This window comes from Mustelus asterias, chromosome 2, assembly GCF_964213995.1.
Source record: "Mustelus asterias chromosome 2, sMusAst1.hap1.1, whole genome shotgun sequence".
NCBI classification, from domain to species: Eukaryota; Metazoa; Chordata; class Chondrichthyes; order Carcharhiniformes; family Triakidae; genus Mustelus; species Mustelus asterias.
The window spans coordinates 20,819,048-20,836,655 of record NC_135802.1 but is presented as its reverse complement, the minus strand read 5'-3'; the positions used below and the strand labels follow the sequence as shown (position 1 = coordinate 20,836,655).

The window sequence follows — 17,608 nt, the reverse complement described above, 5'->3', positions numbered from 1 at the left end:
TCCAATGAAAACAACCCAAGCCTATCTCTTCATAAATGCTCCATCCTGGGCAGCATCCTGGTGAATCTGCCCTGCACCCCCTCCAGTGCAATCACATCCTTCCTGTAATGTGGTGACCAGAACTGCACACAGTACTCTAGCTGTGGCCTCACCAAAGTTCTATACAGCTCCAACATGACTTCCCTGCTTTTGTAATCTATGCCTTTATTGAAAAAGGCAAGTGTCCCATATGCCCTTTTCACCACTGTACGAACATGCCCTTCCGCTTTCAGAGATCAATGGACAAACACACCAAGGTCTCTTTGTTCTACAGAACTTCCTGAACTACCATTCATTGAGTACTTTCTTGTCAAATTACTCTTTCCAAAGTCTATCACCTCACACTTTTCAGGGTTAAATTCCATCTGCCACTTATCCGCCCATTTGACCATTCCATCGATATCTTCTTGTCGCCCAAGACACTCTGCCTCACTGTTAACCACCCTTCCAATCTTTGTGTCATCCGCAAACTTACTCCTGCAACAAAACCTACAACTAAGGTGCAGGTCAGGTGCATTGGCCATGCTAAATTCTCCCTCGGTGTAGCCGAACAGGCGCTGGAGTGTGGCGACTCGGGGATTTTCACAGTAACGTCATTGCAGTGTTAATGTAAGCCTCTTTGTGACACTAATGAATAAACTTTAAAATTTAAATAAATAATTTGCTCCGTCTACACCTTTATCACAGTGCACCATAAAAAAAATGAGATTATTTGAAACCAGTTTTTAAGCACTAATTTACGAGAAGGAGATTAATGAAGCATTGAGGTTGCATTTTTTGCACTTTTAGCTGGATGTTGTTTTCAGTAAAATTGTCCATAAATAAACCAAAGAACTGTACGTACCTTTTTGACATTGTATGCCAGCAGCACGTACTTCATATCTGGTGAGACTTCATATCTGCTGACTTGAAACTCTTGCTGTTAAAATAAAGAAAAGCTTTATTTTAAAAAATGCACTTCAAATTAGAAAATCACTTTTTTTCCCCAATTCCTGAGCATGTATTCCGAAGTAAGAATTATTATTCATTCATAAATCATTGCAGCCTTTGTTTTCTTTGACTCCATACATACTCCAATGACCATCATAAGACCATAAGACATAGGAGCAGAATTAGGCCACTCGGCCCATCGAGTCTGCTCCGCCATTCAATCATGGCTGATATTTTTCTCATCCTTATTCTCCTGCCTTTTCCCCATAATCCCCGATCCCCTTATTAATCAAGAACCTTTCTACCTCTGTCTTAAAGGCACTCAAAGACCTGGCCTCCACAGCCTTCTGCGGCAAAGAGTTCCACAGATTCACCACTCTCTGGCTGAAGAAATTCCAACTCATCTCTGTTTTAAAGAACATAAGAAATAGGAGCAGGAATAGGCCATCTAGCCCCTCGAGCCTGCCCCACCATTCAATAAGATCATGGCTGATCTGAAGTGGATCAGTTCCACTTGCCCGTCTGATCCCTATAACCCCTAATTCCCTTACCGATCAGGAATCCATCTATCCCTGATTTAAATATATTCAACGAGGTAGCCTCCACCACTTCAGTGGGCAGAGAATTCCAGAGATTCACCACCCTCTGAGAGAAGAAGTTCCTCCTCAACTCTGTCCTAAACTGACCCCCCTTTATTTTGAGGCTGTGCCATCTAGTTCTAGTTTCCTTTCTAAGTGGAAAGAATCTCTCTATCTCTACCCTATCCAGCCCCTTCATTATCTTATAGGTCTCTATAAGATCCCCCTTCAGCCTTCTAAATTCCAACGAATACAACCCAATTTGCTCAGTCTCTCCTCATAGTCAACACCGCTCATCTCTGGTATCAACCTGGTGAACCTTCTCTGCACTCCCTCCAAGGCCAATATATCCTTCCGCAAATAAGGGGACCAATACTGCACACAGTATTCCAGCTGCGGTCTCACCAATGCCCTGTACAGATGCAGCAAGACATCTCTGCTTTTATATTCTATCCCCCTTGCGATATAGGCCAACATCCCATTTGCCTTCTTGATCACCTGTTGCACCTGCAGACTGGGTTTTTGCGTCTCATGCACAAGGACCCCCAGGTCCCTCTGCACAGCAGCATGTTGTAATTTCTTTCCATTTAGATAATAATCCAATTTGCTATTATTTCTTCCAAAGTGAATAACCTCGCATTTGTTAACGTTATACTCCATCTGCCAGATCCTCGCCCACTCACTCAGCTTGTCCAAATCTCTCTGCAGACCCTCTACGCCCTCCACACGATTCACTTTTCCACTTATCTTTGTGTCGTCTGCAAACTTTGTTACCCTACACTCAGTCCCCTCCTCCAGATCGTCTATATAAATGGTAAATAGTTGAGGCCCCAGTACCGATCCCTGCGGCATGCCACTAGTTACCATCTGCCAACCAGAAAAGCACCCATTTATTCCGACTCTCTGCTTCCTGTCGGAAGGACCATCCCTTCAGCCTGAGGTAGTGCCCTCTGGTCTAGTTTTTCCTACTAGTGGAAACATCCTTTCCACATCCACTCTATCCAGGCCTCGCAGTATCCTGTAAGTTTCAATAAGATTCCCCCTCATCCTTCTAAACTCCAACGAGTACAGACCCAGAGTTCTCAACCATTCCTCATATGACAAGCATCATTACCTAGTCCATCATGCAAACCAGCCTCCCATCCCCTGACTCTGTCTAAACTTCCCATTGCCTTGGGAAAGCAGCCAGCATAATCAAGGACCCCACGCACCCCGGACATTCTCTCTTCCACCTTCTGAGGACCGTCAGAGAATACAGCAGGATATAGATCGGGGGTTGGAGACTTGGGTGGAGAGATTGCAGATGGAGTTTAATCCAGGTAAATGTGAGGTAATGCATTTTGGAAGGTCTAATACAGATGGGAAATATACAGAATATGCAGAAAGATCTGGGTGTGAAGGTACACAGATCACTGAAAGTGGAAACACAGGTAGAGAAGGTAGTCAAGAAGGCATACGGCATGCTTGCCTTCATTGGCTGGGGCATTGAGTTTAAAAATTGGCAAGTCATGTTGCAGCTTTATAGAACCTTAGTTAGGCTGCACTTGGAATATAGTGTTCAATTCTGGTCGCCACACTACCAGAAGGGTGTGGAGGCTTTGGAGAGGGTACAGAAAAGATTTACCAGGATGTTGCCTGGTATGGAGGGCATCAGCTATGAGGAGAGGTTGGAGAAACTTGGTTTGTTCTCACTGGAATGATGGCGGATGAGGGATGGACAGAGGTTGAGGGGCGACTTGATAGAAGTCTACAATATGAGGAGCATGGACAGAGTGGATAGACAGAAGCTTTTCCCGAGGGTGGAAGAGTCAATTACTCGGGGGCATAGGTTTAAGGTGCAAGGGGCAAGGTTTAAAGGAGATGTATAAGGCAAGTCTTTTACACAGAGGGTGGTGGGTGTCTGGAACATGCTGCCGGGGGAGGTAGTGGAAGCGGATACGGTAGTGACTTTTAAGGGGCGTCTTGACAAATACATGAATTGGATGGGAATAGAGGGATACGGTCCCCGGAAGGGCAGGGGTTTTTAGTTCAGACGGGCAGTATGGTTGGTGCAGGCTTGGAGGGCCGAAGGGCCTGTTCCTGTGCTGTAATTTTCTTTGTTTTTCCATCGAGAAAAAGTTACAAAAGTCTGAGGACACATACCAACCGATTCAAGAACAGCTTCTTCCCTGCTGCCATCAGGCTTTTGAATGGACCTACCTTATATTAAATTGATCTTTCTCTACACCCTAGCTCTGATTGTAACAATATATTCTGCGCCCTCTCCTTTCCTTTTCCCCTATGTACTCTATGAATGGTATGTTTTGTTTGTACAGCGTGCAAGAAACAATGCTTTTCACTGTAACATAGTACATGTGACAATAATAAATCAAATCAGATCAAATCAGTGAACCTTCTGGATCATTAATTTTCAACCAGTAAATATTCAATTTCCATGGCATTTACTTAATTCCAGGCAAGACATTTGATTTTGCATTGTGGTCAGCCCTCACTAACTTTTCCCTTTCTTTGGTTCCTTGGAGGATGAGATCAGGGAATTAATAATGGGAAATAAAGAGATGGCAGGGATTTTGGACAAGTATTTTGTATCTGTCTCCACAGTGGAAGAAAGAAGAAACATCCCAAGAGTATTAGAAAATCTAAAGAGGCAAAAGGGAGGGAGGACCTTAAAACAATCATGATCACTCAAGAGATTGTGCCAAGAAAACTAATGAGATTAAAGTCTGACAGGTCCCTTGGGGCCAGATGGCCTACATTCTAACATTTCAAAAGATGTTGCTGCAGACATCATGGATGCATTAGTTGTAATCTTCCAAAACTCCGTCCATTAGGCGGCACGGTGGCACAGTGATCAGCACTGCTGCCTCACAGCGCCAGGGATACAGGTTCGATTCCCGGCTTGGGTCACTGTCTGTGTGGAGTTTGCACATTCTCCCTTGTCTGTGTGGGTTTCCTCCGGTTGCTCCGGTTTATTCCCAAAGATATGCAGATTAGGTTGATTGACCATGTTAAATTCCCCCTCAGTGTACCTGAACAGACGCCAGAGTGTGGCGATGCGGGGATTTTCACAGTAACTTCATTGCACTGTTAACGTAAGCCTACTTGTGACACAAATAAATAAACTTGAACTAAATGAGAGAAGTCTTATTTTTAAACTGTGAATCTAGTTCGAGATTCCCCCATGAGGGGAAACATCTCAGCATCTATTCAATGTGCCGCCCTTTTAAGATTAAAGATGGAGCTTGGGGAGAAATTTCTTTTCTCTGGAGGGATTTTAGTCTTTCAATTCTCGTCTTCAGGAGGACTGGTTTTTGATTACACTCAAGACTGCGTTAGACAGATTTTTGATCGAGAAAGCAGTTGAGGGTTATGGAGAGGAAAATGGAGTGATAGCCACAATCAAATCAGCCATGTTCTTACTGAATGGTGGAGCAGGCTCAATGAGCCTACTCCTGCTCCTAATTTCTTATGATCTTATCAACCTTTTATTTGATTTTGATTTGATTTGATTTATTATTGTCACATGGATTAACATACTGTGAAAAGCGTTGTTTTTTGTGCGCTATACAGACAAAACATACCATTCATAGAGAAGGAGAGGAGAGAGTGCAGAATGTAGTGTTACAGTCATAGCTAGGGTGTGGAGAAAGGTCAACTTAATGCAATGTAGGTCCATTCAAAAGTCTGACAGCAGCAGGGAAGAAGCTGTTCTTGAATCGGTTGGTATGTGTCCCCAGACTTTTGTATCTTTTTCCCGACGGAAGAAGGTGAAAGAGAGAATGTACGGGGTGCGTGGGGTCCTTAATTATTCATTATTATAAAGGGTTGCACAAGTGATGATGAAGCCCCAAGAGCCACCATTTCATCACCAGTTCAGCACAACCGGCAACACATTTGAGATCAGCTAATTTAGCCCAAACAGCATCTGAACACTTTCTGATCCATGCGTCACCGTCAGATCAGTCCGAAGTTTGCGGCATTTTGGTGGCTCACCTCTCCTGCTGCCGGGGATCCCGATGTGGGTGCTGGGGGAAAGGGGGGGTGGGGTGGAAATGCCTTTGGCAGAACCTGTCCTTCCTCTTAGCTTTACTCTTCAGAGCAATTATTGTATAGAAAACAAATATCCTCGCTTTATAGAATCTTGCCGTCCTTCCCATGAAGTTTCACAACGCACATCCAATTCAGATTGAATTGAATTCACCGCTGACGAAAGGTTTCGCATTCACAAACGATTCTGACAGGCACTTTCCACAACTAGAGAAGAGGCACAGCGTGCTAAAAATGTCAGATTCCCTGCACAGGAAACAGCTTCAATCCTGGGTTGACCAACATAACCTGAGGCCATCTCTGCAAAACACAATGGTCTAACAATGCTTTTAGCTATCGATTGCCACAGCGAGAGTCCCTTCATCACTGAAGCCTCATCATTCCAGTGAACACTACTGCAGTTTAGTGCACTCAAATGTCATCAGAAAAGCATATAATAACAATGACATTTTATTCAAAGGAATACTTTGGCAGTGTGAGCACTGAAATGCAGCGGGACTCACTGATATATTCATATATTGACGATCAATCAGGTTAAAAACATCTAATTATCAGGTAGTAACAAAAATTGACAAACAAATTCAGCAGGTAACAGAGGAATGCTGGGCAGGGTATTGAAGGAAGGACAATGTTAAATTAAAATGATTTAAGAATTACAAACTAATATGCCATTTCTACATTTTAGATTTGATTTGATTTATTATTGTCACCTGTATTGGGATATGGTGAAAAATGTTGTTTCTTGTGTGCTATGCCGACAAAGCATACCATTCATAGAGTACATAGTGGAGAGGGACAGGAGAGGGTGAGGTTTATTGTCGGTACTGAAGTACATATTGGATGTCCCCAAAATCTCATCACTCAAATTTTGGTCTCATAAGACAAAAATGTTAGGAGAGACTCAGTCGGTTAGGATTATATTCACTGGAGTTTAGAAGAATGAGAGGGGATCTCATAGAAACTTATAAAACTTTAACAGGGTTAGACAGGGTAGGTTCAGAAAGAATGTTCCCAATGGTGGGAGAGTCCAGAACTAGGGGTCATAGTTTGAGGATAAGGAGTAAAACTTTTAGAACTGAGGTGAGGAGAAATTTCTTCACCCAGAGGGTGGTGAATGTGTGGAATTCATTACCATAGAATGTAGTTGAGGCCAAAACGTTGCCTGATTTCAAGAAGTAATTAGCTATGGCTCTTGGGGCTAAAGGGATCAAGGGATATGGGGAGGAAGGGGGAATCAGGATATTGAATTTGATGATCATCCATTATCAAAATGAATGACGGAACAGGCTCGAAGGGCCTACTCCGGCTTCTATGTTTCTATGTTAAATGTAAATACAAATGAATAACAAATAAACAAATACTTAATCCAAGCATGGAAAAATAAGCATGAAAGAATTTTCAGATCCAAAGAAAGGCCTTTTTCAAAGGTCAGTTTGGACATCGTTTTGAGTTCGGGGGAATAGTGTACGGCAAAGATATCGGGCTGAATTCTCCGACCTCACCTGCAATGGGATTCTCCAGGCTTGCTGCAGTGAATGGAGATTTGGCTGAGCGCCAAATTTTCTGTTCTCGCTGGCAGTGGGGCATGAATGGCCGGAGAATTCCAGCCATTAAATTCGGAAGCCAATTAAATATCTCTCCCCAGTTTTGCTTCCAATTGGACGAGGTTGTTATGGCTGAAGCCTCATTTTACACAATCGCCCGCAGTCAAAATGGCCCCCTTTCAATCCAGGTATAAAACCTTCACTTTGTGCGATCCCCCGATAGGGGCAAAGTGTGATGTGCAGTCAGGTTCACAATGAATTCCAAATTCACATCAGCTCCTGTGTACCAGGGGAATATCTCAGGCCAGAATCTACAAGTCTAATCGATGAGCAACCAAGTTGCACTGTACCTGAACTTTGACCAAAGTGCTTCCTGCAGAACGCTGAAGGAATCGATGATGGGTGAAGTAGTTCAGAGGACGTTATTGGTGAATATAGTTCATGTGGAGAAGTGAAATTGCCGTGTTGGTGAGACCACATCTGGAGTATTGTGTCCAGCTTTGGTCTCCTTATTTGAGGAAGGATGTTGCGGCATTGGAGGCAGTTCAGAGGAGGTTCACCAGGTTGATTCCAGGGATGAAAGGGTTGACGCATGAGGAGAGATTAAACAGTTTGGGCTTGTACTCACTGGAGCTTAGAAGGATGAGAGGGGATCTGATCGAGGTATATAAAATTTGAAAAGGGATTGATAAAGTAAATGTAGAATCAATGTTTCATCTTATGGGGCAATCTAGAACAAGAGGTGACAGGTAGAGGTTGAGAGGCGGTAGATTTAAAACTGAGATGAGGAGGAACTACTTCTCGCAGAGGGTGGTGAATTTGTGGAACTCACTGCCCCATAGCGTGGTGGAGTCTGAATCATTAAATGGTTTCAAGAAGGAGATAGATATGTTTCTAATGAAAAGAAGGAATAAGGGGATATGGGGAACAGGTGGGGAGGTGGATTTGAGACCAGGGAGAGATCAGCCATGAGCTGATTGAATGGTGGAGCAGGCTCGAAGAGCTGAATTTGCCTACTTCTGCTCCTAATTCCTATGTTCCTACACGGACAGGGTTGTTTTCTTAAAGGGGAAGTCCAGGTTGTATCACAGCTTGGTATGGTTTCGGCTCTGCTCAAGACCGCAAGAAACTACAAAAGGTCGCGAATGTAGCCCAATCCATCACTCAAACCAGCCTCCCATCCATTGACTCCATCTACACTTCCCACTGCCTCGGAAAAGCAGCCAGCATAATTAAGGACCCCACGCACCCCAGACATTCTCTCTTCCACCTTCTTCCGTCGGGAAAAAGATACAAAAGTCTGAGGTCACATACCAACCGACTCAAGAACAGCTTCTTCCCTGCTGCTGTCAGACTTTTGAGTGGATATACCACGCATTAAGTTGATCTTTCTCTACATCCTAACTATGACTGTAACACTACATTCTGCACTCTCTCGTTTCCTTCTCTATGTACGGTATGCTTTGTCTGTATAGCGCGCAAGAAACAATACTTTTCACTGTATTCTAATACATGTGACAACAATAAATCAAATCAAATCAAACTAAAGGCATCAGTTGAATCAGTGTGGATGTTGCAGTTGAATAACCACTACCAGTGTCAGCCTCATTTATTGCAGTGATGTCTAATTTTCTGTAGCCAAGCTCATGGAGTTGTAGTTCTGCAGCATTCAGGGAACCATGCTTACCTTTGATCGGGCAGTACTGTAAGGCCTTTGCTGATCTGCTCATGCATTTAGAGCACAGCTATAATGGTTCTGGGGGTTGAAAAGCCCTCATGTTACCTCTGGCTGGCACAGGGGTGTTTTAGCTAAAGAAAAGACTAAAAAAGCTTGAATCCCCGAAGAGACACCCCCTGAGCTACCTTTCCCTTCAAACACTTCAAACACAAATGCTCTTTGAAAGAGTAAGAATTGCATTTATAAGATTCTGGACCTCAGGACATATCAAAGCATTACAACTAATTGAGCATTTTTGAAATGTAGGAAACACTGCAGACAATTTGCATATAGGAAGCTTCCTGTTAGTTAACCATCAAGTATTGTTTGAAATTTAAGTCGGGCAGTTTAACTCTGATTGGTCAAGAGATTCTTCTTCAATCAAAATGGCTGCCTTTGCTGAAATCTTCTCTGAGCCTCTTTCTAATCCTTTGTGATCAATGCCAATTATCCCCGGGGATTAGTTTCTTTTGCGCCAATCTGGCTATGACATTTATATCAAAGACATTGATTTATTGGTTGTCTTTGTTTGAAGAGGCTTATAGTTTTTGCCTTTCCTTGTGACCAGTCAAAATATTGTGCTTAACCTCTCGTTTTGATTCCTTTAGTAAATTTTACGACGCTGTTATTTTACAAAGATCAATGATCCAAAATTGACTTAATTTGATCTCACTGCGAGAGATCTGGAGCAGTTAGAGAATAAAACGGGTGAGTGATGGGGCTTGACACAGGTCAGAAGCCACATAATTGCAGCCTCCAGCATCAGGACATGTAAGGGTCATAGGTGGGGAAGTGCAAAGAATCTGTGGTACATGGAACATAGAACAGTACAGCACAGTACAGGCCCTTCGGCCCACAATGTTGTGCCGAACCTTTTCCGAAACCAAGATCAAGCTATCCCACTCCCTATCATTCTAGTGTGCTCCATGTGCCTATCCAATAACCGCTTGAAAGTTCCTAAAGTGTCCGACTCCACTATCACAGCAGGCAGTCCATTCCACACCCCAACCACTCTCTGAGTAAAGAACCTACCTCGTACATCCCTCCTATATCTTCCACCATGAACCTTATAGTTATGCCCCCTAGTAACAGCTACATCCACCCGAGGAAATAGTCTCTGAACGTCCACTCTATCTATCCCCCTCATCATCTTATAAACCTCTATTAAGTCACCTCTCAACCTCCTCTGCTCTAAAGAGAAAAGCCCTAGCTCCCTCAATCTTTCCTCATAAGACCTACCCTCCAAACCAGGCAGCATCCTGGTAAATCTCCTCTGCACTCTTTCCAGTGCTTCCACATCCTTCTTATGGTGAGGTGACCAGAACTGCACACAATATTCCAAATGTGGTCTCACCAAGGTCCTGTACAGTTGCAGCATAACCCCACGGCTCTTAAACTCAAACCCCCCATTAATAAACGCTAACACACTATAGGCCTTCTTCACGGCTCTATCCACTTGAGTGGTAACCTTCAGAGATCTGTGGATATGAACCCCAAAATCTCTCTGTTCCTCCACATTCCTCAGAACCCTACCTTTGACACTGTAATCCGCATTCAAATTTGTCCTACCAAAATGAATCACCTCGCACTTATCAGGTAGCTGGAGCAAGATTCGGTGGGGGGGGTGGGGGGGGGGTGGTGGGGGGGCGATCTTACCAAAGAAATCCGAATGAACGAACGTGAAAACGGGTGAAATTCGTGCCGATCTATTGGGCGAATTAAAAATTGAATCTTACCTGACTTTGTCAAAACAAAATAAAGCCAAATTTGGAATCTGCCAGCACGGGAGTGGGCAGGCCCTAAATTGCCCGAAAGCCAGCTGATAGTAGCAGATAGCGCAATTGTGCATGTGCAGGTTTCTATGCTCTGTGAGCACAGAAGCTGTCACTGCCTCCCCCAGCTATAGCCGGCTTCCATGGCCCATCAGCTGCACCCGCCCTCCACTACTGCGGTATTCCGTGGCTGATCACCTTGGGGCAGGAACCTTGGGGCAGGAGGGGTTCCAGCACCCACAGCATTTTGCTTTTGCATGAGAACAGCGGAAGAACATAAGAACTAGGAGCAGGAGTAGGCCATCCGGCCCCTCGAGCCTGCTCCAACATTCAATAAGGTCATGGCTGATCATGGACTCAGCTCCACTTACCTGCCCACTCACCATAATCCTTAATTCCTTTACCGTTCAAAAATTTATCTATCCTTGCCCTAAAAACATTCAATGATGTAGCCTCAACTGCTTCATTGGGCAGGGAATTCCACAGATTCACAACGCTTTGTGTGAAGAAGTTCCTTCTCAACTCAGTCCTAAATCTGCTCTCCCTTATTTTGAGGCCATGCCCCCTAGTTCTAGTTTCACCTACCAGTGGAAACAACTTCCCTGCTTCTATCTTATCTATTCCCTTCATAATTTTATACAATTCTATAAGATCTCCCCTTATTTGTCTGAATTTCCTTCCCTAAAGGACGTTAGTGAACCTGAACAAGACTGGGGGTTGGCTGTGATGCCTCTGTAATCAAATAGCTCACTGTCACCCAGTGAGTAACAATGACATCTGAAGAACCAGAGGCACTCCAGTCTGGTCAGTATTTTTCAAAAGCATGTCCTCACAAGAAAACAGGACTGTCCGGAGAGGAGGAGAGAATTGTCGTTCAGTGAAAAACTCGAGAGAAGAGAACCCAAGACTGGGCAACTGAGTTTGCCTTCACCTTCACCTTAGTGAATTTAAAAGCAGAATCTTGAGAAGTGACCAAAGGAATTGAACTGTCATCTAAAATCCAAATCCTCATTTTGAGGCAAGTGTTGCCATATTTCTCCTTTGTTTATCGCTGCCCCAGGTTCTGTTCATGTTGAGCTCGAACTGATTTTCTTTTCCAATTCTCATTAAGCTTCACACTCCCCTGCAGAGAAGTTTGATGGAGGTGAGGGATGTTTCTCTCGGCTGAGGTTTACAAGGAGCAGTTTACTTTGATCCAGTGCAAAATGAATTTTGTTTGCAACGATCGTAACTCTTGTGCAGTCTCTGGGCACCTACTGAGTTATTCATTCATGGGACATGGGCATTACTGGCTGGCCAGCATTTATTGCCCATCTCTAGTTGCCCGAGGACGGTTGAGAATCAACCGCATTGCTGTGGCTCTGGAGTCACATGTCGGCCAGACCAGGCAAGGACAGCAGATTTCCTTCCCTAAAGAACATTAGTGAACCAGATGCGTTTTTCATACAATCGACAATGGTTTCACGGTCATCAGTAGATTCTTAATTCTAGAATTTTTCATATACTTCAAATTCTACCATCTGCCGTGACGGGATTCGAACTCGGATCCCAAGAGCATTAGCTTTTTCTTCTGGATTAATAGTCGAGCAAGGGAACCAAAGCAAAAGTGAATTAACTGAAGGGAAACCAGAGAGTAGGGCCAATAAGACTCAGAGGAAGAGTAGGCAGGGTGTGGTTGTTAATTAAAGAGGGTCTGGTGGACTGAAGTGCATTTGTTTCAATGCAAGAAGTGTAACAGGTAAGGCAGATGAACTTAGAGCTTGGATTAGTATTTGGAACTATGGTGTTGTTGCTATTGCAGGGACTTGGTTAAGGGAAGGACAGGATTGGCAGCTTAACGTTCCAGGATACAGATGTTTCAAGTGAGATAGAGGGGGATTTAAAAGGGATGAGGGAGTTGCGCTACTGGTTAAGGAGAATATCACAGCTGTACTGCGGGAGGCCACCTCTGAGGGCTCATACAGTGAGGCAACATGGGTGGAGCTCAGGAATAAGAAAGATGTAGTCACAATGTTGGGGGTTTAATATAGGCCGCCCATCAGCCCACGGGAGATAGAGGAACAGATATGTAGGTAGATTTTGGCAAGGTGTAAAAGTAACAGGGCTGTTGGGGTGGGAGATTTTAACTTCCCCTATGTTGACTGGGACTCACTTAGAGCTAGGGGCGTGGATGGGGCAGAGTTTGTAAGGAGCATCCAGGAGGGCTTCTTGAAACAGTTTGTAGATAGTCCAACTAGGGAAGGGGCCATACAGGACCTGGTATTGGGGAATGAGCCTGGCCAGGTGGTCAGTAGGGGAGCAGTTCAGGAACAATGACCACAATTCAGTAAGCTTTAAGGCACTGATGGATAAAGATAAGTGTAGTCCTCAAGTTAAGGTGCTAAATTGGGGGAAGGCTAATTTCAACAATATTAGGCAGGATCGGAACAATGTAGATTGGGGGCAGATGTTTTACAGCAAATCAACATCTGGCATGTGGGAGGCTTTCAAGTGTAAGTTAATAGGGATTCAGGACTGGTACATTCCTGTAAGGTTGAAGGATAAGTATGGCAAGTTTTGGGAAGCTTGGATAACGAGAGATATTATGATCTTGGTCAAAGAGAAAAAGGAAGCATGTGTCAAAGCTAGGAGGCTGGGAAAACATGAAGCAAGTGTGGAATGCAAGGAAAGGAGAAAGAAACTTAAGCAAGGAGTAAGGAGGGCTAAAAGGGGTGACAAAAAGTCATTGGCCAGCAGGATTAAAGAAAATACCAAGGCTTTTTATACATATATAAAGAGCAAAAGGGTAGCCAGGGAGAGGTTTGGCCCACTCAAGGACAGCAGAGGGAACCTACGCGTGGAGCCAGAGGAAATGGGTCAGATATTAAATGAGTACTTTGCGTCAGTATTCACCAAAGATTTGATTTGATTTATTATTGTCACATGTATTAACATACAGGGAAAAGTATTGTTTCTTGCGCGCTATAGAGACAAAGGATACCATTCATAGAGAAGGAAATGAGAGAGTGCAGAACGTAGTGTTACAGTCATAGCTAGGGTGTAGAGAAAGATCAACTTAATGCAAGGTAAGTCCATTCAAAAGTCTGACAGCAGCAGGGAAGAAGCTGTTCTTGAGTCGGTTGGTACGTGACCTCAGACTTTTGTATCTTTTTCCCGACGGAAGAAGGTGGAAGAGAGAATGTCCAGGGTGCGTGGGGCCCTTAATTATACTGGCTGCTTTTCCGAGGCAGCGGGAAGTGTAGATGGAGTCAATGGATGAGAGGCCGGTTTGCGTGATGGATTGGGCTACATTCATTATCTTTTGTAGTTCCTTGCGGTCTTGGGCAGAGCAGGAGCCATACCAAGCTGTGATACAACCAGAAAGAATGCTTTCTATGGTGCATCTGTAAAAGTTGGTGAGAATCAGAGGTGACATGCCAAATTTCTTTAGTCTTCTGAGAAAGTAGAGGCGTTGGTGGACTTTCTTAACTATAATGTCAGCATGGGGGAACCAGGACAGGTTGTTGGCGATCTGGACACCTAAAAACATTAAGTTCTTGACCCTTTCTACTTCATCCCTGTTGATGTAGACAGGGGCATGTTCTCCTTTACGCTTCCTGAAGTCGATGACAATCTCCTTTGTTTTGTTGACATTGACGGAGAGATTATTGTTGCCGCACCAGTTCACCAGATTCTCTATCTCATTCCTGTACTCTGTCACGTCATTGTTTGAGATCTGACCCACTATGGTGGTGTCGTCAGCAAACTTGAAAATCGAATTGGAGGGGAATTTGGCCACAGTCATCGGTGTATAAGGAGGGCTAAGAACACGGTCTTCTGGGGCACCGGTGTTGTGGATGATCGTGGAGGAGGTGTTGTTGCCTATCCTTACTGATGTGGTCTGTGGGTTAGGAAGTTCAGGAACCAGTCGCAGAGGGAGGTGCCAAGGCCCAGGACATGGAGTTTGGAGATGAGTTTTGTGGGAATAATGGTGTTGAAGGCTGAGCTGTAGTCAATAAATAGGAGTCTGACATAGGTGTCCTTGTTATCTCGGTGTTCCAGGGTTGTGTGCAGGGCCAGGGAGATGGCATCTGCTGTGGACCTGTTGCGGCAATAGGCAAACTGTACTGGATCCAGGTAGACTGGAACTGATTCGTGCCATGACTAGCCTTTCGACGCACTTCATAATGATGGATGTCAGAACCACCGGCTGATAGTCATTAAGGCACGCTGCTTGGTTTTTATTAGGTACCGGGATGATGGTCGTCTTCTTGAAGCAGATAGGGACCTCAGATTGTTGTAAAGAGAGGTTGAAGATGTTTGTGAATCCAGCTGATCCGCGCAGGATCTGAGTGCACGTCCGGGTACCCCATCCGGGCCAGTCGCTTTCTGAGGGTTGACCTTCAAGAAAGCTGCTCTGACATCTGCAATGGTGACCTCAGTTACAGGTTCATCCAGGGCTTCCAGGGTGGAGAGCATGCTCTCACTGATCTCTTGTTCAAAATGGGCGTAGAATGCATTGAGTTCATCAGGGAGGGGTGCGGGAGGTTTCTGGGAGGTTTCAGGAGGTTTCTTGTCGGTGGGCTACTGCCGACTATAATTTTATTCCGTCCGGCCCTTATTGGGTCTAATTTCATCCTGGCTCCAGTTTCTATTTATGTTCCTATGGAATATTTTGTCACTTTGTTTAATGTTCTTTGCTCATTTAATTTTATAGTTTGTCTTTGTTTTCCTAATTATCTTTCTTTGCCTCTCCCCTAATCTGTTTATCTTCACCTTTTTCATGACCTAAGAAGCTGTGATGTATGTCTCTTTCATGAATTGCAATTTCTCCTTTATGTCTTTATTTGTTCATGGCACCTCATTAGTCTGTAAGTAGTTCTTGTTTTCCTGGGCTCTGTTGAACATGGTTTTAAATAATTCCCATTGCTCTTCTGTGTCATTGGGAGCTATTTTACTATTTTGATTCTAAGTGCTGGGCGGACTTGAAACTGGGAGCGTTTCAGATCCGACTTTTAGACCATTCTCAGGTGCCCCCATACGCACTCTGCCTGAAAAAATATCAGCGATTCCGATTCGCGATGTGGACAGGGCTTATTGTGCCCAAAATCCTGCAGCTCCGATCAGCGCCTCCAACTGCGCATGCGCAGAAAAAAATGATAGAATGCGGCTCCCCTGCCACATCGCTCCCGGGCTGAATAATGCCTCCCCCTGGCCCCCCAGACATTGCTCCCACACCCACAACATTACTGACCCCCTTATCCCCCACCCCCTCCGCCACCCAGACCGATCACGGCCCCCCCCCCCACCCCCCACCGATCTCAGGCAGAGTGGCAGCGGATCCCCCCTTCCCCCTACCAATCTCAGGCAGAGTGGCAGCGGACCCCCCCTCCGCACCCCCTCCCCCTCCACTGATCTCAGGCAGAGTGGCAGCGGATCCCCCCTTCCCCCTCACTGATCTCAGGCAGAGTGGCAGCGGATCCCCCTTCCCCCCACCGATCTCAGGCAGAGTGGCAGCGGATCCCCCCTTCCCCCTCACTGATCTCAGGCAGAGTGGCAGCGGATCCCCCCTTCCCCCTCACTGATCTCAGGCAGAGTAGCAGCGGACCTCCTTCCCCCTCACTGATCACAGGCAGAGAGTCACAGACCCACCAACCCCCCCCCCCCCCCCCCCCCGCGATCGATCTCAAGCAGAGGGCTGTCGGACGCTCGACAGTCACCTCCTCACTAGCTGGAGTGCTTGAACTGGACATTTGTAGAGCATGTCTGCTTTGCGCCAAATTTGGATGGGCGAACGCGATGGTAAAGGGGGAAGTGCCAGTAAGGTTGGGCGAGCAGCCCATTCAGCCAATTTAAATGCATGCAAATGGCCATTTAAATGCCCGTCACGCCCATTTTGGGCGTGGTCCCGATCACAGCCATTTTTGGGCCTTGGTAAAGGGGGAATTGGCGCGGAGGTGGGTGCAGATTGCGCTCCTCACCTCACGCCCAACTTTACCAAGTTTTCGCGCCCAAAAATGGGCGCAACTTGATGGTAAAATCGGGCCCATTGTTTGCCAATATCGCTAGTCATTTTATTTTCCAAAGTTCCATTCTCAGCCTCTCAAAATCAGCTCTATGGGTGCCATGTTGGCACAGTGGTTCGATTCCAGCCTGGGTCACTGTCTGTGTAGAATTTGCATCTTCTCCCTGTGTCTGCGTGGGTTTCCTCCAGGTGCTCTGGTTTCCTCCCACAGTCCAAAGATGTGCGTGTTAGGTGCTAAATTGACTCTTAGTGTCCCAAGATGTGTAGGTTAGATGGATTAGCAGGGTAAATGTGTGGCGTTATGGGGGTGGGCCTGGGTAAGGTGTTCTGTTGGTGAGTTGGTGCAGACTTGATGGGCTGAGTGGCTTCCTTCTACATTGTAAGGACTCTATGATTCTCCAAGTTTCTGTCCTTTTTAATTCTTGTCCTAAATCATGTTCTGTAATGGTCAGTATTGCCTAGGAACAACAGAACTAAGAGCAGGACTGGGCATTCATCCCTTCGAGCCTGTTCCGTCATTCAATACAATCATAGCTGATCTCAACTCAGCTTCAACTCTACTTTCCTGTCCATTCTCCATAACCCTTCAACCCCTTACTAATTAAAAATCTATCTCTCTCCTCAAATTTACCCAGTGTCTCAGCATCTACCGCACTCTGAGGTAATGCATTCCACTGATTTATGACTGTAGTAGGGCAAAACCCAGGGAGTGCAGGCTGCAGTAGGAGAGGAATGAATGGAAAGGGTTAAACAGACAGCCTAACTGTTGTATCCACACTCGCTGTGGGCAGTGGGCAAACATCACAAGTTACCATAGCCTAGACAGCACCAACACAGTCACACTTTAGGTGAGATCTTTCCGAAGTTACAGCTACAATAAGAGAATCAATATCTTATCAAGGCTCCACAATGTCTAGAGGAGCCACTGTGCCTCTGGAAAACTAACCAAGTATCAGGGATATGGGGACAATTAACAC

At 45.2% G+C, this 17,608-nt stretch overlaps 1 protein-coding gene across 1 annotated transcript in view; it reads right to left on the bottom strand.

Moving 5' to 3' along the window:
* dpp6a (dipeptidyl-peptidase 6a) overlaps positions 1 to 17,608 on the bottom strand; it is a 343,110-nt gene that overhangs the window by 275,784 nt on the left and 49,718 nt on the right. Inside the window, exon 2 of the mRNA XM_078232219.1 lies at positions 884 to 958. Coding sequence (XP_078088345.1) covers positions 884 to 958 — 75 coding nt within the window. The remainder of the gene's footprint in view (positions 1 to 883; positions 959 to 17,608) is intronic.